Source organism: Triturus cristatus, chromosome 10 (genome assembly GCF_964204655.1).
Source record: "Triturus cristatus chromosome 10, aTriCri1.1, whole genome shotgun sequence".
NCBI lineage: Eukaryota > Metazoa > Chordata > Amphibia > Caudata > Salamandridae > Triturus > Triturus cristatus.
Genome location: NC_140593.1, coordinates 528142273 through 528160091, shown reverse-complemented (window position 1 = coordinate 528160091; position 17819 = coordinate 528142273). Strand labels below are relative to the sequence as shown.

Genomic DNA, 17819 nt, shown 5'->3' with positions numbered 1-17819 from the left:
GATGAAACTCTGGGAATTTCAGGCACCGGTCCATCCCGAGCCACAAAAGCAGAGTCCACTGCCTTATTGATCATTGCCTGAAGGACATCAAGATCCATGCCCACAAGCTGCTGGGAGGAAGCAGGTTCAGACTCTGAACCAGAAGACTGATGTTTACGCTTCTCAGAGCATTTACCCTCCATGGCTGCAAAAAACACAACTGCTGACAAGGAGGAGAAACAATATTTTAAAGGGACAAGAGACACCATTGCCAACCAACTGGTACTCTCCTCATGACTCGGCACGCTGAAGACGGCCATTCTGTGACTATAAACATCCCCGGGAACCTCCTCGCGGGAGAGATAGGAGCAGCAGGGAGACCGCAACACAGGTAAGCCGCAGGCCTAATGCAGACTCTGTCACCCGCCTACACTTGAGGGCACGAGAGCTGAAGTGCAAATAAATAAATAAAGACTGCCGCTCCTGACCGCTAAAGCGCAGGAGCGGCACAAGCACCAAAACCCACCACCGCAACTCTCTAGTCACTCAGAGCAGGAGTGGTGGCGCAAATAGGACAGAAAAAACATATAGCACACTGCCACTCCCAATCGCTCGGCACAGTAGTGGAGGTGACCAGGAGAGATCTTCACATACAAAACGCTACACCAGCGGGAGAGGTGGCAGTAATAAACGCATACGTAAAAATTGGAAACGCCATAGCAGACCCCATAAAAGAAAAGAAAAAACATACTCCCCACCATAGTAGTACGACAATGGGTGTTCCAGCTGAAACACAGAGAAAAAAACCAGGATGTGTTCTGAGGTTATCCCACCCTTATTGGTCAGGTGACAGGTACTTCTTGTCAGGCCGCCATATTGGGTGGGGATTTTTTTATATGGGTAAATGCTGTGCCTGGAACACGTAGTGCTCCTAGGTGACTGTGACGAGGAAGACAGAGGAAGGTATTGAAACAGACTCTTTTAGAAGGGGTAGAGATTGTCACGTGTGAAGTAGCTTACTCAACTTCAACTAACACTCATTAAATTTGAGGCTTAATCGAGTCTGATCAGTTTAAAATTTAAACACGATTTTCAGTGTAAGTACTCTATCAAACTCACCTACATTAAATCTTACATCATTTAAAAATTCATCATGCCCTATTATAGAAATGGAAGTTTGGTTGAGCATTGATTCAGTTAATCTGGTTAAATATCAGCGATAAAATTCTGTTCGAATTTTGAATGTTGTTCTGATGAAACTCAAATTGCTGTAACTAATGTCGGCCAGAACAGGCACTTCTTTTTTACTGATATATGAAATATCTTTCGCATGTTGCACGCAATAGAGGCAATTAAGACATTAACTTTGCACATGAACATTTCCAAAATACAGAATGTAGCATTTGACACATGCACCAGGCCGATTGGGGTTTCAAACTATTGAAACATAACATTGAAATTAGGAGGGGACACTCCTTTTATGCCCCTTTCTAATTGTGATTCAGAATGGATTGCAAAACGCAAAATGGGTTTAGTCCCCTCCATATAATACTGGGAATTGCTTGGTTTGAAGCCGCAAAAATGTTTAATACACTGGGGGGCATATATATCAACATCTCCATTTGCGATTCTCAAATAGCGATTTTTTGAGAATCGCTATTTGAGAATTGCAAAACGGGATGTATTTAAAAAATCGCACAATTTTTGCGATTTCCTAAAATTCCTTAATTGCGATTAGCAAATTGCAAAATCGCAATTAAGGAATACCTTCCCATTCATTCCTATGGGCCAGGAGGCCCATAGCAATGAATGGGAAGTCCTTCTCAATTTGCGAATCGCTATTTGCTAATCGCAAATTGAGAATATTTTCAAAGGTGCGAGGGTGTCATGATGACACCCTGATGCACCCCTGAAATCAGCATGTGTGCACATATGGCGCACATACATGCCCTAAGGGCATGTATGTGCACCACATGGCACTTTGAAATATGCAAAAAAGTGCATATTTCAAAGAAATCGCAATTTACCACCAACTTGAAGTTGGTGGTAATTTGCGATTTCTTAAGGAGAAATCGCACAACTTGGGTGCATGTTACATTGCATTTAAGAAATCGCAATTTGTGATTTCTTAAATGCTTACGCAAACTTAAGAAATCGCAAATTTAGCGATTCCTTAAGAATGCGAGGCTGAAATGCCTCATACATCTCCTTTTGCGATTTTGTATTCGCAAACGCTGTTTTTTTGCGATTCGCAGCGTTTGCGAATACAAAATCGTTTGATACATATGCCCCTGGGCTCTCTATGCTTTATTACACAAAGATCAAACCATGGTGCAAATGACTTGCCCTGCCTTTGTTTCGTTGCATAGATTCTGCCATGGAATCGTTTTACGTTTTAGGCCCTCTATGCGTTTTTGTCCTGAAATGAAAGTCAAGCCTAGTTGCCCCGAAGGTTGGGGCATTTTTCTGCAGCTTTTCAAAGAGGAGTGACCCGTGCTTTGCTCTTGTCTTGCAGGCTGGATGCGATAACCCCGTGGTGTCATTGCATGTTGTGAATTTAAATGGGCCTCTCCATCACGTGGAAATGACGCTGCCCGATGATCAAAGACTGAGGTAGGATATTTAATATGCACATCGAAATGATCACGTCTGCCTCTCAGTGTGAATACAGATCAAAGCAATTTCTTTTCATCAAAAAAACCTTCCTACGGTATATGGATCAATTTCACATTTATATTTCACACGCCTAAGCTTCTTTTTTCATGATTACCTGGAATCTGTAAAACAGGTAGTTAAAAAAATCGAGATATTAGAATGTGCCAGTGAGAGGATCTAAGAACGGGTCAGTAATGGTGAGCCACATGCATTCTTTCAATTCTCACCTGAACATTTTTCTGAGATGTATGCTGGCTGCTTTTAGGCAAAGAACGGATAGCAATGATACACACAGTATGAATTTAGATAAATTGAAGCCTAGCAACAAATTCACAAAATGCCGCGCTCGCAGGAAGGAGTGGGTGATAAAGGATACATATTTGTGAACTCTTTTGACATAGATCACAGTTGTCAGCAGCAAAAGAAGAAAACTGTGAATAAATAGGTTCTCTGTTAGATGGTAAAAGAAGCCCAGATTTAACTTCCATTTTGAAATAATAAATGTACTGTGATAAGAGCATTTGCGATGTGTTATTTCTCTCATGCTGACACAGTTTCCTTTTATTAAATACTGTGTTCTATCGGTTGCAAGAATGTCTCATTACCTTGTGGAGCAGTGAATGAAAATCATTATCACTTCATGTGGTGTTTCTCTCGTTGTCCTAATAGCAGATTTGCTGCTGATTTCACAGCACTAACTTTTTAACAATCCATATACTCCAGACATGCTAAATCTTTTTGTGGTTGCAAGAATAGGATTTGTAAAGTCACCGACTTGTGAACCAGGAAAGGCAATCCGAAATGGAGTAAATGCACTTTGAGAGTTAGGAAAGTCTCTCCTGCTCGTTGTGTGTACTTTGAGACTTTGAGTCATATTATGATCTGGAAAAGTGTAGGGATTATGAAGAGACGAAGCCCCCTCCCCCCACCACCACCTCCTTGTGGATTACAATGTCATGTATCAGTCAGTGGGTCTTGATCACAATTTCTTGAATAAATACACAAGAAAGGTGCTGATGTCTAATTTCAAAGGGAAAGCTGTCCAGGGTGCAGCTGCTTCTTAGTAAATATGGACTACTGCCTTTGGAGTCATGCTCTTCCCAATGCCATTCACCAAATGTTTTTTTATTGTTTTTTTTTTGTTGTTGCAGCAGACTCTTCCCCTTCATGGGAAAGAGCCTACAAGTAAATAAAAAGCATTCTCCTAAATCAAATGCAGTGTTGGTGGTCTGCTGTCCCTCACAGGTCTCCAACCCCTATATTCTCACATTGATTCACAAACAGAATCCTGACTCATTAATATTAAGGTGAAAATGTTCATTTTAAGCTATGAAGGATTTGTACATCCGTTGCAGCACAAAATGAAGGTTGGCTTGCAAAACGGTTGCTGTACTACCCAACCTTTATTATATCTGGTCCCATGTTTCTTAGTCATACAACAGGGGCAATTCCATACACAAGCATTTTCCTTAATTTTCATTGTGAGGTGGAGACATTTATGGCTTTAACCAGAACTCCAGCTAAAATCAAGATCCAGTCGTCAGATTCATAGAGAAGAATTGTTATGATAAGCCCCAAAGGCTGCTACTCCTGTAGCCAGCGAAAGCACAAGGTGTCTCCAGAAGTGTTGTGAGTAATATTCGCAGGGATTAACCCCTTGCGTGCGCATGACGGAACCACGCCGTCATGAGCCACGGGCAGCGTGTGCTCATGACGGCGTGGTTCCGTCATGCTGTGGCTGCTCCGCCCACGCGTCACTGATTCCCCGCCTGTGCGGGCGAAATAACGAGTGGGCGGAGTCGTGACGGAACCACGCCGTCATGAGCAAAGCTCGCCCGTGACTCATGACGGCGTGGTTCCGTCACGAGCATGGCGGCGCCGCGCTCACCCCGCACCCCCCCAGTGCCGCGGCGGAATTTGCGCCGCGGCGAAGGGGTTAAACATGTGGGTGGTCATTCCAGGTTTGGCACTTGCCCAACTTGTGCTCTTCCTGCGCCGTTTGAAAGTGGGTGAGCTGCAGTGTTTCCAGTGGTGGCACCTCAGCTGGCTCTTTCTTCTAATCATTAACTCAAACATAATGGTGTTATTATTATTATCAGTAATAATAATAATAAGCGGAGGAATGTAAGAAATTGGGTTATTTGGAGAAAGGGTCAGAGCCCCACTCCAAACAAATACACAGTCCTTGTCAGGGTGTGCCACAAAAGTCACTAAATTAACTTATGCATAACCCTCTGTTAGCTTGACATGAAGCAGTCAGGCTTAACTTAGAGGCAATGCGTTAAGTATTTATGCAGTACTCAAACATTAATAATGTGAAAACACAACACATGGAAAATTCCAAACCATGTTAGAAAAATAAAGTACATTTTAAGAAATAAAATGACACTGAAACAACAAAAACCCGAACAGTAAAACTGGAGTTTTTAATTTTTACCGCCTTACTTAGAAATAGCACCAAGAAATGCAAAGCTCCGCTTGCAGTTGTCTTGTCACGCAAGACTGGGCCAAAGTCACAAGTTCAGGCTGACTGCGATGGAGCCCCAGTCAAATACAGGGTCCAGGTTTGTTCCAGTGAGGAGTGTACCTTCTTAAAGTCCAATTCCAAACAAGAAGCCTTGGCAGAGGGTGTCATCCGCTAGAGGAGCGGTCATGCTGTAGCTGTGTGTTGGCAATTGGCGCATGCTGTTTGCTATTTGACGCGAAGAGCAGGTTGTTAGAAGAACTTCTCGTTGGTGGAAGATGCTGCAACCGTTGCTGATGTGAGAAGCCCACTCGTGGTCGCAAAGAGCCCCAAGCATCTGGATTTTCACCTGAAGTGCCTATTTCGTAGATCTGAAGCAGGAGGACTACACTCTGATGTCAGCCAATGGTCCAGGGGCACCTCTTTGGGATCAGGACTCACTCTAAAAGAGGCCAGCAGCAGAGATAAGGCAGGTCCAGGTGGTGCTGGTCAGCAGTGCAGTTTCAGGGAGTCCTCTGGAACTTTGTTGTGTCCTTGTTGCTCAAACAGGAGGCCAACCATCTAACTCCGGGAGTCCTGAGTTCAAGGCAAGCAGGTCCAGTATTCCTTCATCATACAGCAGGGTAGTCCTTCTTCTTCATCTGCCACAGGCCCAAGATTGCTGTGATGAGATGTTCAGAAGGTGCCATTCTTATACCCATTTTCAGTCTGTGGGTGGGGGATGCTCGTTTTCCTGGGTTTGGCTGCATTTGATAGTGGCAGGCCAGACAACCAATAAAAGAAAGGACGGGGGTGAGAACAGCCCTGTGGCTACCCCTTGAAGCTCAGGAAGGGCTGAGTACAAGCCCCCAGGACATCTTGGTTAGGGGAGGAACACCCTGCCCCACACCCAAAGTCTTTTGTCCCCATCTCTGGAAGGAATACACAAAACACCATAGGAGAGCCATTCACAGCCATACGACCCTGAACACTGGCAGAATGGCACATTTTGGTTAAGGCAGAAAATGTCAACTTTTTAAAAGTACCATTTTCAGAATACAAACTTAAAATCTGACTTAACAATTAAAGAGGATTTTAAATTCCAGTTCCAATGAGTGAAAGAAGAATTTCTGTAGCTGTTCCTAAACTGATGTCATCACTTATAATGTAACCCATTGTTATATATAGATTTGCTACAGTAAAAAACACCACCCACATACATATTTTTCTTTTGAAATACCATGCACCCCCCCCCCCCATGAGCATTTAGGGCCTACCTTAGGGTTGACTTGTAAGTATTATAAAGAAAGGTTTAGGCCTGGCAAAAGCTTTATTTTTCCAGGTCGAAATGATAGTTTAAAACTGCACTACAAGGAACAGTGGCAGGCCTGTGACATATTTTACAGTGCTATTTTACTGGGTGGCAAATGGGTGCTGCGACCCACTTGTAACATTTAATATACAGACCCTGGGTACATGTATTACAATTTACTAGGGACTTATAAGTAAATTAAATGTACCAATTAAGTGTATACCAATTTTACTATGTTTAAGGGAGAGTGCACAAGCATTTTACCACTGGTTAGCAGGGGTCAGGTGCACACATAGCTGCCAATGATTCAGATTGCTTATATGTGACATGTTCATAATTTCAGGGTAAATATGAGTGACAGTTCCATGACTATGAGTGACACCTTTTCACAAGCAAAATCAATCAATGAAGCTAGGGAAGCATATAAATATCAAAAATTGCATCCATTTGAGCAATGAAAACTCTAAGAAGATCTTAAAACTGCTGCAATTGACTTTGCTGTTACTCAATATTTGTGACTGCTGTAGTTTCTACTTTAATGGTCTTTGTCTATCGTAAATGGCCCAACGCCATTGTGTAGTGTCATTTATATGCCTTATATCGTCTATTTCATTTGTAAAGCACTCTAACATCTTTCGATCCCTCTCTCGCAAACAGTTGATTTGTTTTATAGTGCTGCTCATACCAGGGTGTCAGAGCACTTTACACCACACACACAATATACAGACAGAATGACTCATTAATGGGTAATCCAGTCTAGCAAATGTTATTGGTAGCACATCTCCCCTGACAACAGTTGAAGTGTTTTCATAGGTAGTTCATCCATCCAGCAATAGTCTGGGATGAAACTGAAGTGCTTTGCAGTGTTCTCAATGATTCTGCCTGGTGTACTGTAAGCACTTGATCCAGCAGTAATTACCTGGTAATTTCCCTATTCAAAACCTCATTACCTATGGTTTACCGCTGTAAAGGGTGAAAATTATGGCCCTTTTGATGACCGTGTTTCACCAAACAGGAGACTTTACATAAATATGAAAATTAAATGCCAACAATATTAGAGGCAATAATGAGAGTGGTGAGTTATTTTAAAGGGTTTTATTTTAAGTCAAAAGTTAAGGCTCTCTGACTCTTTATTCATTAGTCAAATATCAATCAGGTTACAGAATTGAAAACATAGGAAAAATAGTATTAATACAGAACATATTACAGTCTGCATATAAGCATCACATATAGGAAGGGAAATGTGGCGCAAATTGTCAGTCAAAACTCTTAAAGCGTTTCTAAGAAAAAGAGTAAGTCTTACAAGGTTAATCAATAATTAATAATGGCAAAATCTCCCATAAAGAGAAATAAATGCAGTTTAGCACCTAAAATCTAAATCTGTTCTGATCCTTTCAACTCTTTCTCTCTGCCTCTGCTTCGCTGTGCTAGTCTGTGTCTCTGTCTCAAGCTGCACAATAGCCCCCACAGAATGCAGCCCCTCCCAGTCTCTGTGTCCAGCACAGAAACTGGGCCTGGCCCTCAGAAGAAAAAAAAGAGGCACTCTTACCACTTGTAAGCCATATTTCAAGTAAAAGTTCACGTGCTCGGTCCTCATAGCTGATCCAATCAGAACTTCAAGACACATCATTTCCCCATGGGGTGACTGGATAAGTCATTAATCAGGCGTGTTTTTGTTCAAATTTCAGTCTTGTGATTTATGAAAAAAAAGTGTTCTATTCTCTCCACGATTAAACAGGCTACAAAAATATGCAACATAGTAAAGGTCGAACGGAAACCGGAAGCAGGATTTATTAACAAAGCCCTTTCATTGAAAGTTGGTAGGGAAGAGGAGTACATTCCATTCTGAGTGTTCAAGGGCAAAAAAACTACAGAAAGCTGAGTCCACTAAAGCAAACTAAAATCACATGGTTTTCTACACTGTGAAACACACACAATTCAGCACATTTCTACTCTTGCAAAAAAACATGATGCCATTTTGAAAGTACAAATACATTTTCTAAATTAATGTGCATTCTATAGTGAGATTACATGTGGATTAATCACATATAAACATGGCTGTTCAACTAATTAAGCATGTTTTCACATGAAAGCACCTCCAAACTGAAGCATTCTGATCAGGCCCTATGTTTTTATCTTGCTTGCGCCACAATCTGCGTGCCATTTTATAACTCATGTCTGCAGCTTTTTGTCATATAATAATGCATACATTTTATAGGTGAAATCTAAGCTCCATCAAACTCCAGCAGAAATATGAAATAAGTAACTCGGGCTCAGGCCAGCAGGCTATTTGAAATTAAAAACATCCTTAGTGTCACCTTAGAGTACTAAGATTTGCAATCACAAACTGCAGGCTGCAGCTGCCTGATCACATGCTGCCATTCATTGTGTTAAACACACAGAGTCTGGTGGTACTTACTTGGGCCGCAGTCGCAGAGTCCGGAGTAGTGTGGCATTGGGGCTCTAATAATTGCTGAGGCAGCATCTCTTTGCAAGGCAGTGGCTGCAGGCTCACTCAGGCTGCGAGCCACAGTGGGCCACGGTAATTCGGGTTGGCCAGACACCTCAGTAATAGCAGTCCCCCAGGCTGGCTGTCCAGCAAGTCCTGAGCACGGCCATCCAGTGGCATACAGACTCTGTCCTGGCGGCCGCTACAGCCGGGTCACACACTTCTCTCCGACTCCCTCAGCTCTGGCATTATTGAATTCAGGAGGAGGGGAAGGATGCAAAACAGCTGATAGCACGTAGTTAGGGGAGTGAAGGCAAAAAGTCTGGGGGAATACTATGGCAAGGATGTCGGGTCTAACAAAGAAGTGGTAGTAGTCCTGGTAAAAACAATCACTGGATGAACTGATATTAATTATATATGCATTTATTTTTAGCTATTGCATTTGCCTTGGAGGAAAATATGTGTAAGTCTTCCATGTTGAAGGTACATTCTCTTCTGCAACACAGTAAGAAATCTAAGTTGTTGGGATTGGATCACATCTGAAACCCATATACAACATCATATACATTTAAACACTCATGGTTTAACATGAATCCTTTGTTTCTAACCTGAGGAAGGGAGTTTGAATAAAATGCTAATAATGCCAGTCATTAATTATGATCATACATGACACAATTTTGGAAGGCTCACATGCAGAAGTCATAAGAGGCAAAATATCCGTTTAGATTTCCAATGAACAGTAATATCAAAGCAGACGCATTCGCTCGTATCCTGTGGTGACATGGACAATATTTGATGTAACGCGTATTCTAGAATGTTTTTGCTTCCTATCGAGAAGTATAACTAACTCCTTTTGATTTGGGGGGTATGAGTAGACACATGCTAATCTCTTAAGACCTCTTGTAAAAGCAAAAACACTGCAGAGAATCTGCAGTTAGCTAGCTGGAAAAAAGAAAAGGAATTTAGCATATTCTCTGACATACTGGAAATTGGATTTATGAAAATGAGATTGTGGCTACTTTTTGACCTATTTACTCATAGCTAAAATCCAATTTGTGTTAAATGTCAAATACGTCTCTCCCATTTCTCTTGAATAGGCATGTCTGACTCCTTTGGGAGTGTGTTTTTGCTGATAACAAATACATGTCCAATTTGTAGTAAGCTGTAAAATCCAAAACAATGTTAACTAACAAAGAGTCTGCCACTTTGCAAATAAATGTGGTTGCTGATCCTGATCTTTGCCTTCTCAAATGATGCACAATAAATGTTTTTTAAATCAAAGCATTTCAAAGTTCTTCAATCAGTAAAACTTTTTGTTGCCTTGGCAACGTGATGCTAAAATACATGCTTATCACAAGCAAACTTGCAAAACACATAACACTGGCTATATAAATGGGAAACAGCCTTTACAATGAGGTTTTTACCACACTGTGTCTTTTACCAAGCAGTTGTTTACCATGCATAACTTTACCACTTATGACACACGAAAAACAGCAGTCTATAGAGGAGCGAGAATATCATTTTTATTCAAAGAAAATAGGACAGTATTCCAAGTGGGACAGAGCCAATTGCTGCATTTTTCCTGGAATCCCACAACCACTGAATGCTAGATGATGGTTCATTTAGTTTAACTACATCATACATATGTCTCCCTCACAATATTTCACAGGTACGACCCAGGCAGGCCTGTTATGTGCCAAAGTGTGGATCGGGGAGATGACACATTTCTGCTCATGATATGGTCCTGTCCCTGCATATTGATAAACTGACAGTAACTGTTACTTCAGGGTACGATTAGCAATACAACTCGTCCCCATGCTTTACATATTAGGTTTTGAAGATCACTGTACATAACAAATTAACATTGAAAAAAGCCGGTGGTTACTTGTCAGAACCAAATTGAAGTTTCTCCTTAGAGCAAGAGCTTTTCCTACTCATCTAGATAATTTATTGGTCTGTTTTTAAGCATACATTAATAAAAACCAGCAAAATAAATGAAAATTGTCTTTGGCAAACAGATATTATTTGAAACTTCCCACTACTTATTAGGCTGGGCAGGAAAACTGTTGGAAAATCGGGCATTGCGTTAGGACCATCAAACACTGTTTAAAATTATTGCACATCTTTATTTGGCCCATAAAACAGTTATTGAAGTCTCAGGTTTGTACAGTACTGACAGCCATCACTAAAACCCTTTCCTTTGGCCAGCTGCTGCGAATATTCAAAACCATACTTGCAAAAGTTAAATAACCCATCAAAGATTGTTATGATCCTCAATGTAACCCAATATAGACCTAGGTAGATGCACGACCTTTTACCTACATTTGTCCTGCCTTGCTCTATATAACGGTTCTGGCGCTGACCTTTTACCTAGTTATGTGCCGAATAAATGTTGTGTGGTTTTCTTCGAAAACTAGCCTAATTTATTATGCATGAGGTTTCTGAGTATCACACAGCAGCATTACTATCTTCTGTATAATTACAGAAGTCACCGCTATCATCATCCTTGAACGAAAGGCCCACAGTAATCAATCAATCAATCAATCAAAGACATTTATAGAGCGCACTACTTACCCGTAGGGTCTCAAGGTGCTTGGGGGGGGGGGGGGGGGTGCCGTTACTGCTCGAACAGCCAGGTCTTGAGCTTCTTCCTGAAGGAGAGGTGGTCTTGGGTCAGGCGCAGGTCGGTCGGGAGGGAGTTCCAGGTCTTGGCGGCCAGGTAGGAGAAGGACCTTCCTCCTGTTGTCGCTCTTTGGATGCGGGGGACGGCGGCGAGGGCGTGGCTGGCTGATCGGAGGTGGCGTTTGGGAGCGTAGAAGTTGATGCGGTTGTTGAGGTAGCTCGGGCCTTGATCGTGTAGGGCTTTGTGTGCGTGGGTGAGGAGACGGAAGGTGATTCTTTTGTTGATGGGGAGCCAATGCAGGTCTCTCAGATGTCTGGAGATGTGGCTGTTACGTGGGATGTCGAGGATGAGTCTGGCTGAGGCGTTCTGGATCCGTTGGAGTCTCTTCTGGAGCTTGGCGGTGGTTCCGGCGTAGAGGGCGTTGCCGTAGTCCAGTCGGCTGGTGACGAGGGCCTGGGTGACAGTCTTCCTGGTCTCGGTGGGGATCCACCGGAAGATCTTCCGTAGCATGCGCAGGATGTTGAAGCACGACGAGGAGACGGCGTTGACTTGTCTGGTCATGGAGAGGGAAGAGTCCAGGATGAAGCCCAGGTTGCGTGCGTGGTCCGTCGGTTTGGGTGCGGTGCCCAGGGCGGGGGGCCACCAGGAGTCGTCCCAAGCGGAGGGCGAGGAGCCCAGGATGAGGACCTCCGTCTTGTCTGAGTTCAGTTTCAGGTGGCTGGTCGTCATCCACTCGGCTACATCTTTCATCCCTTCGTGAAGGTTGGCTCTGGCGGCGGCGGGGTCGTTGGTCAGGGAGAGGATCAGCTGGGTGTCGTCGGCGTAGGAGATGATGTTGAGGTTGTGTTGGCGTGCGATGGCCGCGAGGGGGCTCATGTAGACGTTGAAGAGGGTGGGGCTCAGCGAGGATCCTTGAGGGACGCCGCAGATGACTTCGGTGGCCTCTGACTTGTACGGTGGTAGGCGGACTCTCTGTGTTCTTCCGTCGAGGAAGGAGATAATCCATTCCAGTGCCTTCTCCTGGATTCTGACGTTGCTGAGGCGCTGCACTAGGGTGCGGTGGCAGACAGTGTCGAATGCCGCGGAGAGGTCTAGGAGGATGAGGGCCGCTGTTTCTCCGTTGTCCATCAGGGCTCGGATGTCATCGGTGGCAGCGATGAGGGCGGTCTCGGTGCTGTGGTTGGCTCGGAAGCCAGACTGTGAGGGGTCGAGGGATCCATTCGTCTCGAGGAAGGCGGCCAGCTGTTTGTTGACGGTCTTCTCGATGACTTTAGCTGGAAACGGGAGGAGCGAGATGGGGCGGTAATTCTTGAGGTCGGTGGGGTCGGCTGTTGGTTTCTTGAGTAGAGCGCTGAGTTCGGCGTGTTTCCAGCTCTCCGGGAAGGTGGCGGTGTCGAAGGAGGTGTTGATGATGTCCCGCAGGTGGGGTGCGATGACAGCGTCGGCCATGTTGAAGACGTGGTGAGGGCAGGGGTCGGTCGGAGATCCGGAGTGGATGGAGTTCATCATGCGGATGGTATCTTCGGTGCTGATCGGAGTCCAGGCGCGGAGGGTGGTGGTGGGCGGTGTTGCTGCGGTCGTGGCGTGCGTCGGTTGAATGCTGAAGCTGTTGTGTATGTCCGCGATCTTGTTGTGGAAGTAGGAGGCGAGGGAGTTGCAGAGGTCTTGCGATGGGGTGATGTCGTTGTTTCCGGCGTTGGGGTTGGAGAGCTCTTTCACGATGTTGAAGAGTTCCTTGCAGTTGTGTGCGTTGTTGTCCAGCCGGTCCTTGAAAGCAGTTATCTTGGTGGCGCGGATCAGTTGGTGGTGCTTCCGGGTGGCAAGCTTGAGGGCGTTCATGTTGTCCGGTGTTGGTTCCCTTCTCCAGACTTTCTTGAGGGCTCGGCAGTTCTTCTTGGAGCTCTTGAGTTCGTCGGTGAACCAAGGGGCTTTCTTGCTGCCGGGTCTGCTGGGCGGGGTCCTCAGAGGGGCGAGTTCGTCCGCGCAGTTGCTGATCCACTTCGTGAGGTTGTCGGCGGCCTGGCTGGGGTACGCTGAGCTGGCAGGAGGGTGCTGGCTCAGGGAAGCGGCGAGCTGGTCGGCTGTGATCCTGTTCCAGCTTCTTCGGGCAACCTGTTGCTGGTGGTGGTGGATCGTCGTTCTTCTGAAGGTGAAGTGGACGCAGCTGTGGTCTGTCCAGTGGAGTCCTGTGGCGTGGCTGAAGGCGATGTCTTTGCTGGATGAGAAGACGGCGTCGAGTGTGTGTCCGGCGAGGTGGGTGGGGGTGGACACCAGCTGCTTGAGTCCGAGGTTGTCGAGCAGGGTGATGGTGTTGCGGTCGCTGTTGTTCTCCAGGTGGAAGTTGAGGTCCCCCAGGAGGATGTAGTCAGCGGAGGGGAGGGCATGCGGGCAGACGAAGTCGGCGATGTCCTCGCTGAATTGTGTGCGTGGTCCCGGGGGTCGGTAGATCAGGGTGCCTCTGAGGGTGGTCTTTGGGTCGGTGTGGATCTGGAAGTGCAGGTGTTCGGCGGAGGTCAGAGTGTCGTCGGTGTTGGTCGTGATGCGGATGGTGTCCCTGTGGATGATGGCGATGCCTCCTCCCATCTGGTTGGCGGTGCGGTCCCTCCAGGTGATCTTGTAGCCCTCTGGGATGGCGATGGCGATGTCGGGCGCTGAGGAGTCGTTCATCCAGGTTTCCGTGAGGAAGGCAACGTCGGGGGCTGTGGTGTCGAGGAGGTTCCAGAGTTCGATGGCGTGTCTGTGGACGGAGCGGGTGTTGAGCAGGATGCACTTGAGGTGGTTGCTGCTGGTGTTCGGCTTGGCGAGTGCTGGTGCGAGGCAGGTCCGGATGCAGGTGAACTTGCAGGTGAGGCAGCTGAAGGGTCCGTGGGTGCGTCTCGGGGTGGCTCGGTAGCATCCTGGGATTCGGCCGGTGTTGAGCGCGTTGAGGGTGGCGGCGGTGTACGTCCGGCGGGTGGGCAGGGGTCCTCGAGGGCCAGGGGTCCTGGCACTGGGCGCGGTCCAGGCGCGGACGGGCGCAGACGGGCTTACCTTTGGCGCGCCTTCGGCGCACAATCGGCGCGCCCGCTGCGCGTGACCGCTGCGCGTTCGCCTGGTCGCCATATATGGCGAAGTGCGAGGGGGGCGGAGCAGCTGGGAGGCGGGAGCGGGGAGGGTACAGAAAGAAAAAAGGGGCGGGGTTAGCGGCGGTGGCGGGAAGCGGGGAGCGGGTAGGGAAGAGACGGAGGAAAACAGGCAAACGCGCAATCAGGCAGAAATTACAATATCACAAACACAATAATTACAAAATACAAAGGGGCACACGTCGAGAAAGCGGGGAATAGGAGCCTGCAGGACAGGCGAGCTCAGCGCTACACGGAGCCCACGCCGCTCGGTGGCAGGGGGCGTGGTCACACGGCGGCGGCCGGGGCAGCGAGGCAGACAGGCGGGGAGGCACACGCAGCAGCTGGTGGCCGTGCGGCGTGGGGGGTGTCCTAAGCTAGGTCACACTCACCTGCGTCGCACGGTCGCCATATATGGCCAAGTGCGAGGGGGGCAGAGCAGCTGGGAGGCGGGAGCGGGGAGGGTACAGAAAGAAAAAAGGGGCGGGGTTAGCGGCGGTGGCGGGAAGCGGGGAGCGGGTAGGGAAGAGACGGAGGAAAACAGGCAAACGCGCAATCAGGCAGAAATTACAATATCACAAACACAATAATTACAAAATACAAAGGGGCACACGTCGAGAAAGCGGGGAATAGGAGCCTGCAGGACAGGCGAGCTCAGTGCTACACGGAGCCCACGCCGCTCGGTGGCAGGGGGCGTGGTCACACGGCGGCGGCCGGGGCAGCGAGGCAGACAGGCGGGGAGGCACACGCAGCAGCTGGTGGCTGTGCGGCGCGGGGGGTGTCCTAAGCTAGGTCACACTCACCTGCGTCGCACGGTCGCCATATATGGCCAAGTGCGAGGGGGGCGGAGCAGCTGGGAGGCGGGAGCGGGGAGGGTACAGAAAGAAAAAAGGGGCGGGGTTAGCGGCGGTGGCGGGGAGCGGGTCGGGAAGAGACGGAGGAAAACAGGCAAACGCGCAATCAGGCAGAAATTACAATATCACAAACACAATAATTACAAAATACAAAGGGGCACACGTCGAGAAAGCGGGGAATAGGAGCCTGCAGGACAGGCGAGCTCAGTGCTACACGGAGCCCACGCCGCTCGGTGGCAGGGGGCGTGGTCACACGGCGGTGGCCGGGGCAGCGAGGCAGACAGGCGGGGAGGCACACGCAGCAGCTGGTGGCCGTGCGGCGCGGGGGGTGTCCTAAGCTAGGTACCATTCTAGGTGGACCCCCTGAGGGTACCTTTTGGGTATATAAGCACCACATCTTCGCTGCGCAAACCAGAGGAGAAACTTCCATGCTGACACGAGGCGCTGGTGTCCCTTCACGCAGAACCTCCAGTACACAGTTGTCTGACATCCCTTGCGGGATGTCCAACTCGAGACCAAGATGGGGTCCTTCATTCTTTCCCATCAGGTAATGGGGTTGGCTCTTTCCTAGGGGGATTCTTGGCTTCAACCTACATTCATGCTAGGTACACTTGGGTAGAGTTCGCATCTTAGGAGTACGCTTGATTATTGCCATGTACCTCTATGCCTGCATATATTCATTGTTTTAGCACCATGATAGAATTCTACCTTTCATTTACTCTGTTGGTGCTTGCAATCATATATATCTGTTTCTGTCTAATGGTTGTTGCAGCCCACGTATTTTATACTAGAAAGACGCTGGTTCAATAAATGCTTATTGAAAAACGTCCCCATTGTTTATTCTGTGTATCTCTCTGAGAAGAATTTAGCACGAGTGACTAAGCGAAAAGTACTGTACTGTTTCCACGATCCCTGAAGGATCAAGGGTTGTCATGTTCGATAGTTGCCAGAATCCATTTGCTCTTGGTAAAGTTAGGGGGTTTATAGCGGCACTGTGAGCTAGCTCGACTAAAGGCTATCATATCCGTTGGGGGTGTCTGGAATCAATCTGGATACCAATCCCTTAGTTTATGTTGTCTAAACGTGCATATCCTATGTATTATTAGGAACTACACGACATGGCACCCAACGTTGGTTTGGTTCTTATTTAACAGTCAAATCTGAGTAGTTCAGTCGTGCTTTCTCAGAGATCCCTACTCACATTTACCCAGAGGCGTCTGGGGTGGGAAGGGATAATCCGCTGCAGCTGAGTAGGTATATCCAATGTATCGGCTGTAGGTTTATTCAGGCTTGAAGGATAATAATTCCCTACTTTCTGCATAAACCTTTTCTCTTTTTGTAAAATACTTCCTCTCATAATGTCTCAGACTGAATATGCTGGCATGAGTGGTACTAGTGCGGAGGAAGCTGAGCTCGCAGGAGCTCTTAACATTTCAGAAATGTACTTACTATAAAATTAACAGATTATGGGGTCTCATCAATGGTTGGGACCGTAACCTTCGTTATTGAGGCACACAAGGCATACAGGATGGAGGTGTTCTATTCTTGGGTAAAATTCCCTCCTGCAGGTGCACACACACAAGCATTTCATTCTTATACTCTGTATGAAATACAAGATGAATACTCCCCATACAAGGAAATAGAAGTCCCGGTAACCTGAAAAGAGCATATAAATTGGTTTAAAGGTGCCCTCCCCCATACCACAGATAAAGTGATACTCAGTCCACTCAGCAGAGAAGGAGTGAATTGGCCGATCTTAGGTGCTTACACACTGCATCCAGATACGGATACATTACCGGCAGCAGACTTATGTCCACTTCACAAAGAAATAATAAAACTATACAGAAATCGTACACAGTTGGTGATGCGAACATTCACACTACAACCTACAAGGATCAATCAGGCTGGTCAAACACAAGGGACTGCAGCAAAAATCTCCACACAAACGCTAAATATTATTATGGGAAGAATGCCCACTAAACGTGAGCAAATACCATTCTGGATAGCACAGAAAATAGCACAGCTTGATGCAATGCTTACCAATGGAAATAGCTTCCCCGATAGAGGACTGTACTACTTGGGGTTCAGTTTTTGCTGTCATTTATACAGAACGCATGGTACCCCTCAATAGTAGTGATACCAGTAGTATTGAAACAAATACAGAATGAGTACAGGGTAGAACCTGCCCTGGACTAAGGGATGAAATTGATAGGCGTTTTTGGCCCGGTATCAACAAATATGTTGGCTAACATAAAAGGGGAAGCAGGTGTGGTGGCTATACACCAACACCTGAGGGAATGCACTCCTGCACAACAGGAGCAAGAATTACCAAAGATAATTTAAGATACCTATGCATCACTGGGTAGAGATAATTTGGGAGCTAGACCAGTGAAAACTCAATTG

General features: G+C 46.6%; 1 protein-coding gene across 4 annotated transcripts in view; it reads left to right on the top strand.

The window, feature by feature from the left end:
* Positions 1-17819, top strand: part of DPP6 (dipeptidyl peptidase like 6) — a 2129336-nt gene that overhangs the window by 1617225 nt on the left and 494292 nt on the right. For all 4 annotated transcript variants that reach the window (XM_085631994.1, XM_085631993.1, XM_085631995.1 and 1 more), the window contains exon 10: positions 2495-2592. In XM_085631994.1, the coding sequence (XP_085488120.1) occupies positions 2495-2592 (98 nt within the window). The remainder of the gene's footprint in view (positions 1-2494; positions 2593-17819) is intronic.